The sequence below is a fragment of the Leucoraja erinacea genome, chromosome 5, assembly GCF_028641065.1.
Source record: "Leucoraja erinacea ecotype New England chromosome 5, Leri_hhj_1, whole genome shotgun sequence".
NCBI lineage: Eukaryota > Metazoa > Chordata > Chondrichthyes > Rajiformes > Rajidae > Leucoraja > Leucoraja erinaceus.
In genome coordinates, this window is record NC_073381.1 from 23,913,369 (window position 1) to 23,933,765 (window position 20,397).

Sequence of the window (20,397 nt, forward strand, 5' to 3'; positions counted from 1 at the left end):
CCCGGACACAATAACTAAGAAAGCCCGGCAGTGGCTCTTTTTCATGAGAAGACAGAGGAAGTTTGGCATGAATGGCAGCTTCCACAGAGGCACCCTGGAGAGCCTGCTGATGGGCTGCATCATAGTCTGGTACAGAAACTGTTCTGCCCAATGCTGCAAATCACTACAGAGAGTGGTGAAGGCGGCACAGCACATCACTGGCAACTGTCTCCTGGCCATTCAGGACATTTTCCACCGGCGGTGCCTGCAGAAGGCACAAAGCATCATCAAGGACCACAGCCACCCAGCACGCAGACTCCTTGTTACCATCAGGCAAGCGATACAGGAGCATGGCTGCATGCACCACCAGACATGAACTGTTTTTACCATCAGGCCATCAGGCTTCTGAACTCATAAACACATTTCATATCATATATGTTAATTATTTTATTATTGTCTTTTTACCTTACCAATGACATTTTTATCTTATTTTATCCTTGTTATATTATTGCTGAGGTGACCCGTTGTCTTGTCAAACACATTTCATTGCACTGTTGACCCGGTGTTAACCTACATATGGCAAATAAAACTGAATTGAAAACTGAATTGATTTGCAATACTTATGCACAGGAGATAAGACCAGTCAAAATCTGTTCTTATCTCAATGCCAGTAGCTGTAATTCTTTTCACTGTTCCTACTGCTTAAATCATGTTGTATCACAAGAGACTTCACGCTTGCTTCACTCATTAGAATAAAAGTAACATCAGCATGAAAAGGCCCTTTGGCCTCTTGCACTGACTTAGTTGCTGAATAACCATTCATCTCAGTCCCATTTTCATAATTACAATGATTCCTTTAATATTTCAAAATCTATTAATCACTTTCTTAAATATACTCAATAACTCAGCATCAACAGCTCTTCTGTGAAAATTACAAAGATTAACTATTCCCTTGTGTAGAAATTTCTTCTAATTTCAGTTCCCTCATGGAACAACCTCCCCACCAAGAAGCCAATCTTTCATTCCATTTTGTGCAGATATATTCTTCTTTGGTTGGGTGAGCTGATGTGTACGATATATTGCAGGTTTGGCTTCACAAGGAATCTGTATACTTGCAATAAGATTCCTGTAAGGGCCTATCCCATTTGGGCGATTTTTCAGCGGACTGCCGGCAACTATCAAGTTCGCGGCACTCGCTGAAAAACCGGAAACAGGAACAGCGAGGTCATAGTGGAACACACAAACGCACACACAAACAAATCGCAAAGGCGGCGGCCAGGGAAAGAGTGGAAGCGCTGTCCGAAATTCACATGGTGCAAAGCCAAGGTGATACAGGCACACACCGCGATGAACTGGAAGGTTAAGACGGCTAGCACGGTGTACGGTAAGTCCTTTAAAAGAAGGGGGGAGGGGAGAAGGAGGGGGGGGGGCGAGAAGGGGGGAGAAGGAGTGGAGACACTTTTCAGAAGCCAGACAACTTTTAATAAGCCAGAGATACACAGCTGTTAAGTTCGGCAGGCATTTAACATTACCGGTGTGTTCTCCTTGGTTCTGAAAGCTTGTGCTTCCTTTTTTTTCCCCCCAATGAGCCAATGAAAATGCCCGGTCAGCAAAGGCGATTAACTAAAACTACCTATGACCAGCTCGGCTACCTATGACTACATGGCGACCCCACTACAACTGCACCTATGACTACAAAAGTATAGATTTTCTCCATGGCGACCAACTTTTGGTCGCAAAAATTTTTTAATCATGTTGAAAGTGAGGCAGCGACTAGTTCCCAGAATGCGGGAACTCCTCGCAACCATGAAGGAGATTCACCAGAGACCACCGGCGATCACGTGATGATCATGTGGTGATCATTTGCCTAAAAAGTTGCCTAAGTGGGACAGGCCTTCACTCTTGTACTCAAATTCAATTAAGGCCAATGCATTAATTGGCAGCAAATAAACACATTGCTGGAAGAACTCATTTGGCCAGGCAGCATCTGTCGTGGGAAGCAGACCGATGACATATCATGACAGGACACTTCTGCAGACTGATCATTTGCCTTCCTAACCATTTGTGGTCCCTTCTCATTCCAAGTAGATGTTAGAAACATAGAAACATAGGAATTAGGTGCAGGAGTAGGCCATTCGGCCCTTCGAGCCTGCACCGCCATTCAATATGATCATGGCTGATCATCCTACTCAGTATCCCGTACCTGCCTTCTCTCCATACCCCCTGATCCCCTTAGCCACAAGGGCCACATCTAACTCCCTCTTAAATATAGCCGTATAAATGTTGCCGTGCCTTCGGTACAGAATGATCCTACAGCAGGTAGGAGGATTAAATAAGCAGAGAGATGCAAGAAAAGAGAATTAATTAAAACTAATTCAATTTCTTACATCCACATAGATAAATGTAAACGTAAACAGATATTGTAAAGACTATAAATGAAAAATGGAGAGAAAATGCAGGAAAATGCAGGAAATAATAGGTCAGGTTGCATCTGATAGAACAAATCCCCTAGAAACATTCCCTCTCTCAACTGAAAACTATGCCTTTCAGAATTTGATATTTATATCCTGGGAAAAAAGATTCTGACTGTCTACCTTATCTATGCCTCTCACAATTTTTTGAACTTCTATCAGGTTCTACCTCAGGCTCTGACAGTCTGGAGAAACTGTTCCAAGTTTGTCCAACCTATCCTTATGGTTAATACACTCTAATCCAGGGTGAATCTTTTCTGCACCCTTTCTCAAGCCTCCATTCCTTTCCTTCAATGGGGTGACCAGAACTGCACACAATACCAAATTACCAAGCCCAACCAAAATGTTATGAAAACTTCAATGTGATTTCCTGAGTCTTATACTCAATGCCTTCACCGATGAAGGCAAGCAAATCATATGCCTTCTTTACCACTTTAGTTACATGTGTAGTCGCCGTCAGGTAGCAAAAGCTATGACATTACTTATTTTAACATATTATTTTCATAAAAAGACAACTCCTTTTTGAATATTGAAGGGTTTTACAAATTATTGCACTATGCACATCAGATTCAGATCAAATGTTCAGAGGCTGCTGGCAACCATTCTTATGTTTTGTGCATGTATTCACTTAGTCTGAAACTTGTGAAATATTAGACTGGTGATAGAAATGTATGCATTGCATGCTTGCAAGCAGAATGATTGTTGTTGCTCTGACAAACCCATTATTCCATAAGAGTTCTCCTGAGAATCTTGCCACCACTTGAAGGAACGGAACCAGTGATTTTTTTTTTCCGACCGTTTTAGTCATTTCCCATGGGGTTCTGGTGAACTGTCCCAGGAGTTACAGGCAGTATTTTGTAAAGGAAAGATACATCAAACACATTGGTTTTCAATTCTGCATTTCTGCAAGTGCGATGTTTTAATTTAGTTAGTAAGTGAGGTCTTTTTTTAATAAAGGGCATTGAAATTAGAAATATATTTCTGTGAGAGTACAACATTCATAATTACAACAGTACAGTGTTAAGGGCCTGTCCCACTTGCGTGTCCTTGGCATGCAAATTACGCGACCTCATGGTCGCGTTGAGCCGAGGTGGCACTGCGAAGGTCGGGCGCGATTACATGCATACGCACAGCCGTCTGGAGCGCGTGACGTCATTTGAAGATGGACACAAAGCTGGAGTAACTCAGCGGGACCGGCAGCATCTCTGGAGAGAGGCAATGGGTGACGTTTCACGTTGAGACTCTACTTCAGTCTGAAAAGAAGGGTCTTGACCCGAAACGTCACCCATTGCTTCTCTCCTGAGATGCTGCCGGTCCCGCTGAGTTACTCCAACATTTTGTGTCTATCTTCAATTTTCTTGGCCCCGCTCTGGGAGTAGAAGTGGGGGCGGAACCGGACCGCGGCGGCCGTGAGCCCCAGGCCGTGTTTGGCGAACGTTTGCCTGCTTCTGCTGCTGTTGAAGGTGAGACGTTGCATCGCGCCAGGGTCTTGGGCCTGTCCCACTTTGGCCGTCAGTTCCGCGACAGGCCGTTGGCACGTGAAGATTTCGTTCACTACAAATATTTCGGAACCCCGCGCGATGTCACGCGCAACTACATACCCCTCCGCGCTTCTAAGTGGGACCAGCCCCTCGCGGCCATACGATACCCGTGCGCCTCAATGCGATAAGTATAGTGACTGGACCCTCTGTGCAGCTACAAGTGCCATCAACATGAGTGTTTTGAGCATAGATGGTTCCAGGTTGAAGGATCTGGCTGGTGGCCATCCCCTGAGGTATGTCAGGACCACACTGACATCCCATATATGGGTGTACCTTGGTCTAGGGGTTTAGAGTTGTAAATACCCTTCATTAGTTTGACCACCAGCTGGTGGGACCCCATGGCCTGTTGTCCTGGAGCTGGTTTTGAAATAGACAGGCAAGGCAATTCTAGCTGTGTTGATGGCTCTGTAGCTGAAGTCCTTCATCGTGGTGAAGGTTCACCAGGAATTCCAGTACGTGGGTAACTGTAGCGGTTGAGTAGGTGGTCCCTGTATCCAAGCAGTACTTCTCCCATTTTTTGATGCTGGACAAGTGCTGTTTTTTAGTGGATGTTCAGAGGGATGCTGACATGGTGTCGACGGTTTGTTATTATAATCCCAGTCCCGGAAATGGTTTGTGCAGCATCTGCAACCCAGGAGTTTGATTTTCTCATGGCATGGGTGGCTTGTGCCCGACACTGGGTGTTAACAACTCTGGGTCACTGGGGAATACCATCGGAGTTTCAACAACCATGTCATGGAGTATTGGGAACCATGGCTGTGTAGGCCAGTCGGGTACTATCAAAATACCTGAAGCAGTGTCCATTTGTACTGTGCGTAGTCCCCGACTGATGAGGCAGAAGGGAGGAAATGCATAGAAGAAGAATTTCCCCAATCCAGCGCGAACGCATCTACCGCTGCTGCCTCAGGGTCTGGTTCCCAAGCGACTTACATAGGTACCTGGTGATTTAGCCTCGATGCAAATAAATCGATATCTGGCGTGCCATATTGCTTGATACCTTTTGTGAAAAATGTTTTGGGGTTTTAACATGCATTCGATGTTGTCATTAAATTTACGTGACCTGGTGTCTGCCACTTTATTTAGCTTACCTGGCAGGTAAGTGACTGATAGCCAAATATGTCTTTGGACACACCATTGTCAAATTGTGTTGACCAACTTGTCGCATGATACCGATTTTATGCCGCCCATATGGTTAATGTAGGCCACCACCGTAGTATTATCTATTTATAACCATACATGCAAGTGATGCATATTTATGCATATGCTTTTAAACCATAAAAGTCACCCAACATCTCTAGATAATTAATGCCCAGTGTAAATGGCAACGATGATTCTGGGTTAGTCCATCTACTATTTGTGCTGGATATAGAGTTAGTTGCTCCCCAGCCTTGAGCACTGGCATCTGTTTGGATAACTGACGTAGGGTTAGTGATGATAATAGGCTGAAACTATGTCAAACGTTTTTTGCCCACCACTGTAGTTCTGATATTACTTCAGTGGGTAACTTCATGAAACGATCATAATGACCTGTATGCCGTTTTTGGTACAAAGGTCCGAATTATGTAGCTGGAAATGCTGCTACCATTATCCCAATTACTCTGTTACTTGTCGAGTAGTTGGTAGTTTGTTGACCAGTAAATTGTTGCATGATTGTGCCAATTCAACTATGTTGTCTCTTAGCAATGTTACAGTCACGTAGACTGAATTAATTATGAAGCCCAAGTAGTCCATGATAGAGGATGGCTTCAACTTAGATTTATCTGGATGTAAGACAACCCCAGGGTTTTGAATAACTGTTTGGTAGCTAAACAGCTAACAAAGTCAAATTCATGGTCTTGCCTACCATTTAGGATATTATCAAGATATGCCATGACAATATGTTTTTGTCTTCTGAATATTGCCAAAGCTGGTTTTAGTGTCTGGGTGACACTCTTGGGCTGATGTGAGACCATTGGGTAACACTTTAAACTGCAATAGCTGCCCCATCCAGGTAAATTTCAGGTATCTACAATGATCCTTGTGAATGGTACTAAATAGTAAACATCTTTAAGATGAATGCTTGCCATGAAGTATCCTTTGGAATTTAGTTGTTTGGCAGTAACAACCGGTTCCATTTTGAAATGTATATACTTAACAAACATATTTAGTGAAGTTAAGTCAATGATGATGCGACATCCACCATCTTTTTTGGGTTTAGTGAATATATTTGATACGAATTGCAAGGGTTCAGGTTTTCCCAGGATACCCTTTGTAATTATTCTCACCAGTTCAGCTTGTCCCTCTTGTTTCTTTAACGGAGAGGGAAAAATACCCTCTGGGGTGAACGTTGACCTGGTGGCAATTTTTCTCGTGTGAATTGTATTCACTAATGCCATTGAGTATATACTGATCACTCGTGATAGACTCCCATGTGGTAGTATTACTCTATATACTGGTAGGAACCAGACCCACCTACCTCCATGGTTATGGGTATTCTTCTGTTTCCTGCCGGTCCAACTAGTGTTGCACGTCGTCTGATGTGGCGGTGACATTGGGGGGTGGCACATTTTCCATGGGGTCCGCTCTGGGCCCTGGTCTAAAGAAGACTTTCGGTGATAGAATGCGGACCCCGAGCTTTCATCAGTCCGATATGGTAGACGTTGACTGATGGACGCGATAGGGTGCTGCTGTGTAGGAATTACTGTTTTTTATTACGCGTCCCGGTCCTGCCCTCATGAGCTGAAAGTTTTGTAAAACCTCTTGCATGCCTTCATATGCTTTGTGAGGTTTTTTTCCCCAAAGAGCAGTGGGTCTGGCTCAGTGGCTGGGGTATGCACAACCCCGCAATGTAGGATTTTTATGGCAGGTCTTATGACTTGTTTACGAAGGTTGTGGTCATCTCCGTATTTGTCCACGGAACGAGGAAAATGATGTGATGGTTGACATCAGGCTTTTAACGGCTTCCTGCACATGGGGTTTCCATGTGGCTGTCCACCACACCTAGCAGCACTTCCTGTTCCTGCACCCTTTGCATACTCCGGAGATCTTCAGCCATTGCCCCAGTTCCTGACCAGCCCAGCCCTGGTCACCAAAACTATCCTCTGGAAAGGAGGAAGCAATGGACAGTGCACAAGGCACTGTGGAGGGAGTGCCTGACCTCCCTCTGCGAGAACGCCCCTCCTGGGGTGCACCTCGCTGGAGCTCCTGCTCCGAGAGCCGCTCCATGTGGCTCAGGCGGCTGTCTCTCCCCCGCCTGGGTGGAGAGACGTCCCCATCCGATAGGTCGGAGCCATCGGCCGGAAAGCCTCCTCCTTGGCTTGTACATCCAGCCCGCTGCTCAGGCGCTAGCGGGGCTGTGCTCGGTCACGGTGTCGGGGTAGCGGACCGTCCGGTAAGCGGTCCTACCGCCTTGTTGCTGCCCCCGCGAGATGAAACGCTCCTCCGTGAAGTCGAGAGGGGGCAGGTCTGTGCAGGCGGCTGTCTTTCCTCCCGGGCGGGTGGAAAGACGTCCCGTCCGATAAGTCGGAGCCACCGGCCGGATGCCTCCGTGGCGTTACTTCCAGCCCGCTGCTGAGGCGCTAGCGGGGCTGGGGGCGCGGTTTCGGGATAGCGGAGCGCTGGGTTAGCGGTCCTCTACCGCCTTATTGCTGCCCCCGCGATGGAAAACGCTCCTCCGTGGAGTCGAGCGGGGTACAGGTTTGTTGCAGAGCCTTTCTTCTCTGCCGGACAGCAGAAGGCTCCCTGTGAAAGAAAACTGACGTCAGCTTACCTGACGGTCCGTTCTTTCACCTCCATAGGTTGGGGTAAGTACTCTTTTGAGTTTGAAAGGATGCTCAGAATCTAGGATTTATATTGCATCGTTCGGTATCATGGGGAAATTACATCTTCCAAGAAAATCGATCACTTATCCCATATACCATCTTGGATAAAATAAGGTTAAGTGAACAACATTTTAGTAAAGTAGTTACAGAGTAAAATATTCCCTATTGTCCGATAGATTAAGAGCGCAAATCAATTGGTACAGTAGTGGAGAACGGTAAGTGAACTGGCGAAAAATGGTAGCACTATCGCGAACCGTTTTTTGCGCTAATAGAAAGACCGCGCAAACTGGCAGATAACAAGATCACAGTTTTAGTTATAGATAGATAGATAGATAGATAGATAGATAGATAGATAGATAGATAGATAGATAGATAGATAGATAGATAGATAGATAGATAGATAGATAGATAGATGAAAGTAGATAGATAGATAGATAGATAGAAGATTTGTACATCATGGATGGCTCGATTGTTATCAAAATATAACCATTTATATAAATGATTTGGATAAAAGCACTTAAGGTATTGTTGCTAAATCTGCTAAGGATGTTGGGAAGTAGATACAGCATGGAAAACGCCCCTTCAGCCCACCGAGTCCACACCGATCAGTGATCCCCATACAATAGCACTATCCCACATCACAAGGGACAATTTTGCAAAGGAAGTTGAGAAGTGTTTACAGAATGTTGCACGTAGATTACGTGAATGGCATAGATCTGGCAAATGTGGAATTATTCACTTTTGCAGGAAAAAATGGAACCTATATATTATCTAAATGTTGAGAGACTGCAAACCTTAGGTGCAGAGGAATCTGAGAATCTAAGCACATGAATCAGAAAAAAGGATGCAGATGTATTAAGTAATTAGGAAAATTATTATTAATTGTGAAGAGAATTGAATAATAATGCGGGGAGATCATGCTTCAATTATAAAGAGAATTGGTGAGACCACATCAGGATTACATTGTACAGTATTAGTGTTGTTCTTCAAGGAAAGATGTAAATCTATTAGAAGCAGTGAAATAAAGTTTAGTAGACTAATACCTGGAATGGGTGTTTTGCCTTGCAGGGGAGGATTGAACGTGCTAGGATTGTAGCTGCTGGAATTTAGAAGAATTACAGGTACTTAAATGAAACATTGAAAACCATCAGGGAATTGGCAGGATGGATATGCAGGGGAGGTCCTCCTGCGGGAGAATCTGTTCCGTCACTATAAATTGTCTATTTAAGACAGAGACTGAGAAGTGGTCACTTTTTTGTGTCAGAGGGTTGTGAGGTTTTGGACTTTTCATCCTTAAAAGCCAATAAAAGCAGAAACTTGGAACATTTCAAAGGCAGAATGCTGGGGAGGGAGTGAGTGGATTTGCTTTGGGGAAGAGGCGGGAGGAATTGGGGGAGGTGGAATTGGTCAGAGGTTGTTAAGGTTATTGGGGGGTGAGAATGAAATGTTTCCAGAGTGCAGAAACACAGAGTTGAGATCATAAACTGATTGGCCATATTATTAAATGACAGATAGATACAAAATGTTGGTGTAACTCAGCGGGACAGGCAGCGTCTCTGGAGAGAAGGAATGGGTGCTGGTTCAGGTCGAGACCCTTCTTCAGGCTGATGTCAGGAGTGGGCGGTACCGAGATAAAATGTCGTCAGAGGCAGTAAGACAGGTAGGAGACCTGGGAAGAGGGAGGCAAAGGCTACTTGAAGTTAGAGAAGTCAATGTTCATACCACTGGAGTGTAAGCTACCCAAGTGAAATATAAGGTGATGTTCCTCCAATTTGCACTGGGCCTCACTGACAATGAAGGAGGCTCAGGACAGAAAGGTCAGTGTGGGAATGGGAGGGGGAGTTAAAGTGTTTAGCAACCGGTTATTATTAAATGACAGAGCAGGCAAGAGGGATCCCAAGTGGAATACCACCTTCCTGATCTGTATGTTGATTTATTGAAAGTGAATTTGGTGCCGAATGTCCTAGCTCTCAAACTGATAGCAAATGCAGCTTAGGTAAAGAACTACTTGAGTTGAAAATAATGTACTGCTCTTGCTAACTCTAAAATGAAGTGCAAGGTCAATGCCAGATGTAATTATTCATAACAAATATTCCAGCTTGTTGTAGGTTGAAATTGCAGAACTGTAACATTATATCAGCCTACTATCCTTCATTCTCAGATTTGTCTTCTGCACCTGTGTGTCCATTCTTACTCCAAAGGGCTCTGATGGATGTGTTGGGTGGGAATAGAGCAACCTTGACAGCAAACATCTCAAAGGTTAAAGTAAATAGTGCATTCTATTTTTTTCTATCATTCAATATATATTGTCATGTTTAACAGATTAATTCAATGGATTATTATGCCCAATAGCACAGAATGAATTTGCACCATAATCATTTAGACATCAAGAAACAAGGCTACACATGTTACAAAAGCCTGACAAGGCAAAACTATTATTCAAAACCAGCAAAAATATTATTGACAGATTCTGGTTTAGTAGGGGTGTCAGGGTTTATGGGGAGAAGACAGGAAACGGGGTTGAGAGGGAAAGATAACTCCTGACATCTTTACTAATCAATAATCTGTCAATCTCTGCCTTAAAAATATCCATTGACAGCCTCCATAACTGTCTGTGGTAATGAGTTCCACAGATTCACCACCCTCTGACTTTCCTTTGTTGTCCACAAAGCAAAATCTGTGCCATAAATGTTACTTTATACCATGGAGCAACCTGCAATCCTCTCAAAACTATGTGCTCATTCCTCCAGCTGCTCTCTGCCAGGAACAACATGTATTAAAAACATAGAAACATAGAAAAATAAGTGCAGGTGTAGGCCATTCGGCCCCTTGAGCCAGCACCGCCATTCAATATGATCATGGCTGATTATCTAAAATCAGTACCCTGTTTCTGCTTTTTCCCCATAGCCCTTGATTCCTTTAGCCCCAAGAGCTAAATCTAACTCTCTCTTGAAATTACCATCTCTCGCAATAGAATACATACATGGAAAAATGGCTACATTCAGTATTACAGATAGTTCCAACCCCAACCTGAAGGATTCTGACATTAAAGTTATGGTGAATGTGACCTTAAGGGCCAGTGGGAAAGTGATTCTCAGCTGTCTATTTGATTGCTGTTCTGGGTGAAACAAGTGGTTCTATCTATACAAAACTAAAACTCTGATCTTGTGCTCTACCGGTTTGCGGAGTTTTTGCGCAAAAATGGTACACGATAGTCCTGCTATTTTACACCCCCTTACTCGCCATTCTCCTGTGTTGCGAGTGTAACAAGTTTTGTTCCAATCGATAGTATGTTGTAAAAGTTATCGAGGTTTAAAAATCATAAAAATGCGCATGTGCAGATTGCTGTCAGTCGCAGCCACTCAGATTGGTCTCCTTTCCTGTCACTCAGGAAGGGGCATTGCTATGGTGAAGGAGCGGCACCGCTGCTCGAGGAGCTGTGGCCACACTGTACCTGGTGGGGAGGGTGGTGCCACGGGCTGTGCCCAGTGCCTGGGCCTGGGGGGGGGGGGGGGGGGGGGGGGGGGGGGGGGGGGGGGGGGGGGGGGGGAATGAGGGAGGGAGGGGGAGAGGGGGATGATGGAGGGAGAGAGGGATGGAGGGGGGAAAGGGGAGAGAGGGAGGGGGATGGAGAGAGGGATGAGGGAGTGGGATAGAGGGGTAGTGGAGTGCAGGGGGGTAGGGAGGGGAGTATAACGGGTCTGGGGTGATGGGAAGGGTGGGATAGAGTGGGACGTAGAGGGTGAGTGTGACAGCGAGGGGAGGGGGATAGGCATGAGTGGTAGAATATTGCATTGGGGAACAGGTTGCGTTGGGGGACCAGTATTCCCATGTGACAGGGACCCAATGGGCCCCACTTAGTCTAGTATCACACTAAATTTGCAGATACTTAATAAATTGCTCTTCACCCTTCTAATGGAGGTTGCATTAGGAAATGCTGAAAAACAGCAGATGCTAGAATCTTCAGCAAGGTCAGATTCATTCAGTCTGAAGTGGGGTTGTGACCCAAAACATTGCCTGACCAATCCCTCCACAGATGCTGTGTGACTCATTGCAGTGTAGTTTCTCCCACACTTTCTCATTTTGATGCATTTGATCTCATTTTTGATTCATACAGGTGTCAGGGGTTATGGAGAGAAGGCAGGAAAATAGGATTCAGAGGGAAAGATAGAAACGCAATGATTGAATGGTGGAGTAGATTTGATGGGTCAAATAGCCTAATTCTGCCCCTAGAAGTATGAATATGAACTATTTGGAAACTTGCCTCCCAAATATCCGCAGCAGATCCAGACTCAGAGTGCCCTTGACCCCATTCTACATTTCCCTCTACTTTGTCACTTCAGACCATCGTCTACTTCCTCATCCTTCTTCTCATTCTCCCCAACGCATTGCATGCCTTGAGAATACATGGAGCTACCATTTATTGCAGAAGCCTAAGGACATTGTCAACTCCTTCAACTGAATCAAAACAATGTTAAGTCGAAACAAAGATCAATTAGCCTTGAAGACCTGTGTTGCTGCAAAAGTAGGGTTTATTTTTGCTGCTCAACCCTTTAATCTATGAAAATTCATTCTGAAACTGCTTGTGTCACTTTTCTGGGAGAGCAGCAGGGGAATAGTTTACTTCAGCCCATGATTTGCAAGTAGCAATATTCCTGGAGCCTGAACAATTTTCTGTATAGTAACTATGTGCAAATTTGAGAGTCAAGCTGAGCACCACTTATAAATGCAACTTCCCGACATGATGACAGGTCTGCGAGTGATGATCACTGCAGAATACTTAGCTATTAATAGTTTTTTTTTCCCCAAGTCTGAACTGCTAAGGCTGTGTCAGAAGTTTCACTGATACACTATTGCAGAGAGTATGGCCACTGGGGTGGGAAACATGGAGCAGTTAGGTCCAATTCCCATAGCTTATAAAGGCGGGAAGGTATCCTTAACTGGACCATGGAGATAGCATTCCCTTTAGTGAGTATTCCACAGCTGGCTTTAGAGTTGGTCTTCTCAACGACGACTTGGGTAAAATGGGCTCTAAAACTTGCACTCAAGTAGTACTTTGTCCTTGAAGATATGAGATTCGTCCTATCAGGCAAATCAGACCAATTCTTAAAGATTTGGTCTCCATTTATCTTATTACAAGCATATGGTGCAACACAACCTTAGAAATTAATTGTTTCAGAACCGGGGGAGGGGTGGGTAAAGATACGAAGGAGGCATATCCCTTTCAATTTCTCTCTTTTTTTTCTTTTCTCTTTTTCTCTCCTCTATTCTTTTCCTTTTTGCTTATTTCACATCACCTTCTTTTCTTTTTCGAGCTATATAATATTCTCTCTCTCTATATTTCTTGCTTTTCTTAATCTTTTTTTCTACTATTAAATTTAAAATAAGAAGTTGTACATGAAATGTAATGTGTTATTTATGTCTTATATTATTGAACATCACTTCTAATAAAAATATATTTTTTTAAAGTAGTACTTTGCTCAGCTTTGAGCTGAATTGCTCATCCCAGGCTTGCAATGGTGACAACAACAATTCCTTTCATGCACATGGAGGACCTGTTTCATGGTGCACTCTTCAAATTATCTGCATGGCTCATAAAAGCCGTGTTCTACAAGATTGAATTTCATGCCCATAATGTCAAACTAATACACACACTGATTGACTTCATGGTGGACACACTCAGTGATTCCCGAGATTGTTAGCATCACTTCCACTAATGTCCTTCCCAATATCACACTGGTACAATCTGCATCTTGCATTTGCATACCTGCACTGGATGCGATTTAGGAAGCAAAATATTACCAGTGGTGATGAACGGTGTTGCCTGCTCAAATACTGCCACGAGATTTTTCGGTGTTAAATATATCACCGGTTAAATTTCTTCATTGTTGCATTTGAAGAGTGGTGTAATCAAAACTTAATATTGAAGAGCAAAAGAGTTAAATGAGTCAGTTTAAAGATTTTAAAAGTCATCTACTTGTTGATGAATCATAGCTGATAACATGGTGACAGGTCACTTGGACCTGTTTTCCCATGTCCATGCTAATCTTTTGTTTAGTTTAGTTTAGAGATACAGCACGGAAACAGGCTATTCGGCACACCAAGTCTGCACCGGCCAGTGATCCCCGCACATTAACTCAAGCCTATGCACATTAGGGACAATTTAAACTTATACCAAGTATACAAACACAAGCCAATTAACCGACAAACCTGTACGTCTATGGAGTGTGGGAGGAAACCAAGGATCTCGGTGAAAACATACGTAGTCATGGGGTACATACTCTGTGCAGACAGCACCGTAGTCGGTATCATATCCGGGTCTCCGGCGCTCTTGTTTTTGATACTGTCAACATGGAAAAGGGCTCAGACTATCTATCCTCCCTGCCTCTCGTACCTTATGTATCTCTATTATGTGAAATATCAAATATGTAAGCTTATATCTTCCTGAAGATGGGTAAGAATACTTTTCTGAATCTTTATTTTTTTTAGTGGCCAGAAATTAAAATTCTATGCGTTTTTGTTTTTAAGTTTCATTTTAACAAATCTGAACTGATCTGATATAGTAGTGGCCAGAAGATCTGGGATGACAGAGGAACAGAGGATATTAAGCAGGAAATGGTATTGGATAGACTGATGGGGACTGATAAATCCCCAGGGCCTGATGGTCTGCATCCCAGGGTACTTAAGGAAGTAGCTCGAGAAATCATGGATGCATTGAGATATTTTTCCAATGTTCTATAGACTCAGAATCAGTTCCTGTGGATTGGAGGGTAGCTAATGTTATCCCACTTTTTTAGATAGGTGGGAGAGAGAAAACGGGGAATTATGGACCAGTTAGCCTGACATGGTGGAGGGAAAGATGCTGGAGTCAATAATAAAAGATGAGATAGCCGCACATTTGGATAGCAGTAACCGGATCGGTCCGAGTCAGCATGGATTTACAAAGGGGAAATCATGCTTGACTAATCTTCTGGAATTTTTTGAAGATGTAACTAGCAAAATGGACAAGGGAGAGACAGTGGATGTAGTGTACCTGGACTTTCAGAAAGCATTTGATAAGGTCCCACATAGGAGATTAGTGGGCAAAATTATGGCACATGGTATTGGGGGTAGAGTGCTGACATGGATAGAAAAGTGGTTGGCAGACAACAAACAAAGAGTAGGGATTAACGGGTCCCTTTCAGAATGGCAGGCAGTGACTAGCGGGGTACCAAAAGGCTCGGTGCTGGGACCGCAGCTATTTACAATATATATCAATGATTTGGATGAAGGGATTCAAAGTAACATTAGCAAATTTGCAGATGACACAAAGGTGGGTGGCAGTGTGAACTGTGAGGAGGATGCCATGAGAATGCAGGGTGACTTGGACAGGTTGGGGGAGTGGGCAGATGCATGCCAGATGAAGTTTAATGCGGATAAATGTGAGGTTATCCATTTCGGTAGCAAAAACAGGAAGGCTGATTACTATCTAAATGGCGTCAAGTTGGGAAAAGGGGAAATACAACGGGACCTGGGAGTCCTTGTACATCAGTATGAAATAAGCATGCAGGTACAGCAGGCAGTGAAGAAAGCGAATGGCATGTTGGCCTTTATAGCATGAGGAATCGAATATAGGCATAAAGAGGTCCTTCTGCAGTTGTACAGAGCCCTAGTGAGCACACCTGGAGTATTGTGTGCAGTTTTGGTCCCCTAATTTGAGGAAGGACATTCTTGCTATTGAGGGAGTGGAGCATAGGTTTACAAGGTTTATTCCCGGGATGGCAGGACTGTCATATGCTGAGAGAATGGAGCAGCTAGGCTTGTACACTCTGGAGTTTAGAAGGCTGAGAAGAGATCTCATTGAAACATATAAGATTGTTAAGGGTTTGGGCACGCTAGAGGCAGGAAACATGTTCCCGATGTTGGGGGAGTCCAGAACCAGTGGCCACAGTTTAAGAATAAGGAGGAAGCCATTTAGAACAGAGTCGAGGAAACACTTTTTCTCACAGAGAGTGGTGAGTCTGTGGAATGCTCGGCCTCAGAGGGCGGTGGAGGCTGGTTCTCTGGATACTTTCAAGAGAGAGCTAGATCGGGCTCTTAAAAATAGTGGAGTCAGGAGATATGGGGAGAAGGCAGGAACGGGGTACTGTTTGGGGATGATCAGCCATGAACACATTAAATCGCGGTGCTGGCTCAAAGGGCCAAATGGCCTACTCCTGCACCTATTGTCGATTGTCTATTGTCTATTGTGAATGTTAATGGGGTGAAACATCCAGCTAATAAGATGCATTGTAATATTCCTGGGTTAAGATATGTTTCTGATGTGTTATATTTATTCCATCCAGGCACCATCATCACCCTCTTCACCTTCAGCTAATGAACCAAAATTTGAGAAACGTTGGTTAGATGCCTTATCGGTCCCTTTGACAATGGCTCGAGTCTCAAGATACAGAGTTGGACCAGATCAATTAAGGTTTGTAATCCTGAGAGATAAAGACTCAGCAAATTGGAACACTTCTGATATTGCTCTTTTTGTACAGATGTTCGGTTACAATATGGTACAGAGTTGTTTACAATAATGATGAATGATCATATTTCTAAATATCCCCCAAGATGCAGTTTTCTTCAGATTAATTGAATGTAGGAGGAAGTCGATTGAAGAAAAGTTAAATATGACAGTTTCTTGGCTGTACTGGCCAGCAGTAGCCCCGTCAAAATTGCATTTGATCAAACAGCAGCCCAATAACATCTTCTTTTGAAAAATAATTGTAGCTTTGTGAAATTGGGTCTAAAATGAGTCATTTCACAGCTTTTTAATTATTGGCAAATATCCTGTATGTTTCTCTTTACACTGTTTCCTGCAAGAATATTGTGCTTCATTATTTATAATTTATTATAGAGTCATAAAGCACAGAAACAAGGCCTTTCAGCCCAGCATGTCCTTGCCAAGATGTCCCATCTAAGCTAGCCCTATTTGCCCACATATTCCTCCAAGCCTTTCCTATCCATGTGCCTGTTCAATGTTTTTTAAATGTTGTTATGTGTTCATTCAAATTCGTTCATTCAAAACATAGCCCTCAGTTAAATAATTCTTACCCTTTGCCCTACAGTTCTTGATTCCCCCAACCTGGGAACAAGACTGTGAATTTACCTATCTATTCCCTAATGATTTTCTTTATCTCTACAAAATCACTCCTAAGCCTCCTGTGCTCCAAGGAATAAAGTCCTAAACTGCCCATCCTCCGCTATAGCTCAGGCCCTTAAGTCCTGGCATCATTGTCAAAAATCTTCTCTGCACTCTTTCCTGCTTTAAAGCATTTTTCTGTAGCAAGGTAACAAAAACTGAACCCAATACTCCAAGTGCAGCCACACCAACATCTTGTACAACTGTAACATAACGTTACGACTTCTATACTCAAGTCCCTGACTGATAAAGGCCAGGGTACCAAAAGCATTTGTCACCACCTTAGGTAACTGTGACACCACTATCTGGAAACTATGTAACTGTACTTCTAGATTCCTCTGAGTCACAACACTCCCCAGGGGCCTAATCATTGGCAAGTCAGCTGTTTCAATCCGTACACTGCCTCTGGTTATCAAACTGTTTGTCCAATATCTAGTCCCAGGTGGGTCAGGTCTTTCCGAAAGTTAACTTCACAAGGATTGCTAACCATTAAATTCAGCCGCCATCACAGACTCCTTTCCCTATCCACCAATTTCATCCACTCATGTTTACTCGAGTTGAATAGTTTACTATTTTGCCATTTTGTTTTACCCAAAGATTAACCTCCATCTTCCATTCTCTCTGCATTATGATCATCTAATTCTACCTCTGTCCAACAAAGGGTCTTGTCTCATCATCTGTTCTTTTTTCCTAAGATGCTGTCTGACCCCGCTGAGTTGCTGTTTCTGTCTATCTCTGTAATGTTGTCGATGTACGTCCTGACGTTCTCCAAAAACTGCAAAAACACACCTGCTGGCTTCACAATTTCCACTCAGCTACCATCACAAATTCTGTTCATTCAAAATCCATTATTTCCATGCTCCTTATACTTATTCACCTACAATAACTCCTGATTTACAACACCTCATTTCTATAATTCATTCATGCATCCAACTCTCACTTTTCCTTTCATCTGTAATGTCTATCGATCCAATAATCTTCCTCCAAATTTGATTTCCACTATCTCTGGTCTCTTGCTCAACTCAAGTTTGTCACCCAGCTGAACATGATGTTAGATTCATAGAGTGATACAGAGTGGAAACTGTTGTTAAGGGGAGACTTGATAGAGGTCTTTAAAATGATGAGAGGGATAGACAGCGTTGACGTGGATAAGCTTTTTCCATTAAGAGTAGGGAAGATTCAAACAAGAGGACATGATTTGAGAATTAAGGGACAGAAGTTTAGGGGGAACTTCTTTACTCAGAACATGAGGGGGAACTTCTTTACTCAGAGAGTGGTAGCTGTGTGGAATGAGCTTCCAGTGGAGGCAGGTTCAATTTTATCATTTAAAAATAAATTGGATAGTTATATGGACGGGAAAGAAATGGAGGGTTATGGTCTGAGTGCAGGTAGATGGGACTAGGGGCAAATAAGTATTCGGCACGGACTAGAAGGGCTGAGATGGCCTGTTTCCGTGCTGTAATTGTTATATGGTTATATGGAAACTGGCCCTTCAGCCCAACTCGCCCACACCGGCCTAAATGTACGAAAGGATAATCTATAATTTTGGCTTCTTTGTTTGGGGGGTGGGGGATGACCAATAATTCACTCTTCTAGTATTTTTGTTGTATATTAGGTATGAACTATCCATTCACTTTGCAAGCTACAGCTTGAAACAGTGTATGTCTCATAGGAGTTGTTAAATATTCATGTTATTGGGAAGAGGACGATACAATGTGGGTTGCCATACTGCATCAGAGGAAGGATGCACCCAACTGTGTTTGTTTTCTACTGCCTTTGGAGGTAAAAGCAGTGGAAAAGTAGAGGCTTTGCTTTCTCAGCAGCTTATAATAATGGTGCAGGTTGTAATTTGACCAGAACGTGAGTTTCAAGATAGCATACTAATTCCTGTGGCTATTACAAAGTATCTTTCAATTTTCAAATTTTGTGCAAATTTCAATTTGCACAAAATTTCGTTCAGACCGTAAGGTCTGAATGACAATAAAGGAAATTCAATTCAATTCAATTCAATTAAAAAAAATTATCCTTTAGGCTTATTCTAGGGTGCTGCTCGAAACGCAGTGATCTGTGCTCAGTTAATAGTGCACAGATGTTCTGAGCATGTAACAGATGCATTGTGCTGCCACAAACAGCAATGTTGTCATTTTCCCCGTGGACAACCAGCTAGAAAGAATCTACACGTATTATATCTCATGTTTTCAGGATATCCCAAGTGCTTCCAGCCAATGGGGTTTTATTGAAGTTAGATCAAAGTGCAGTTCAACACATTCCAAGATCTGCTGGTGTATAGGACAATACGGATGGCATCTGTGTAGCCCCAAGTGTTTCAATGTACAATAACTATTCATGAAACACAAGAGCCTCTGCTCCATCAATTCTGAGTGCATCTGTGTTGTGTATTTGGTGCTGGAAACAGACTTTAAATAAGGCTCAGACACTGGAGTTAGCTATCAAGCTTCTTTTATTCTGAATGCCACGACGAGTCTCCCTTGCGCATGCATACCACTGCGCAAGACATCAAATATGTTAATCATATTTCATACATAACACTCCTCCCCCTTTAACAGGCAGGTAACACAATTTCCTCTGCATCTGTTATAATGTCTCACAGCAAAGAAAGAGGCCCTTTGGCCAACTATTACTCATTTCTCACTACTTCAACAATAATCCCAGAGCAGGGTTGATTTTCAGATTGGAGGCCTGTAACCAGAAGTATACCGCAGGGGTTAGCCCTCTATCCACTGTTTGTCATCTTTAGTTTAGTTTAGAGACACAGCACGGAAACGTGCCTTTTGCCCCACCGAGTCCGGGCCAACCAGCTATCCCCGCACATTAACACTATCATACACGCACCAGGGACAATGTACAATTATACCAAGCCAATTAACGTACAAACCTGCACATCTATGGAGTGTGGGAGGAAACCGGAGACCCTGGAGAAAAACCACACAGGTCATAGGGAGAATGTACAAACTCGGTACAGACAAGCACCCGTAATCAGGATGGAACCCGGGTCTCTGGCTTTGTAGAATTACAATTAGAATTTCCTTTATTATCATTCAGACCTTATGGTCTGAACGAAATTTCGTGCCTGCAGTCATACATACAATAATACAATAATAATCAACAATAAACACAAATTAACATCCACCACAGTGAGTCCTCCAAGCACCTCCTCACTGTGGTGGAGGCAAAAATCTTAGGGCTGCAGTCTCTTCCCTCCTCTTCTCCCTCTGCGCTGAGGCGATACCCCACCGGGCGATGGTACAAACAGTCCCGCGGCTCACCGAACCCCGCGAACGGGCCGGCTCAAACACCGCGGCCCGGGGTGGTCAAAGCTGCCGCCCTCCAGTCCAGCGGATGCAGCCACTGGCCCGCGGCTGAACCCCGGACTCAGGTCACCGCCGCCAGAACGCCGTCCCAGCCACCAGAGCACCGTTGCA

General features: G+C 43.6%; 1 protein-coding gene across 1 annotated transcript in view; it reads left to right on the forward strand.

Moving 5' to 3' along the window:
- The window catches only part of sntg2 (syntrophin, gamma 2), a 218,495-nt gene that overhangs the window by 103,098 nt on the left and 95,000 nt on the right, over window positions 1–20,397 (forward strand). Inside the window, exon 9 of the mRNA XM_055634941.1 lies at window positions 16,116–16,243. Within this exon, the coding sequence (XP_055490916.1) occupies window positions 16,116–16,243 (128 nt within the window). The remainder of the gene's footprint in view (window positions 1–16,115; window positions 16,244–20,397) is intronic.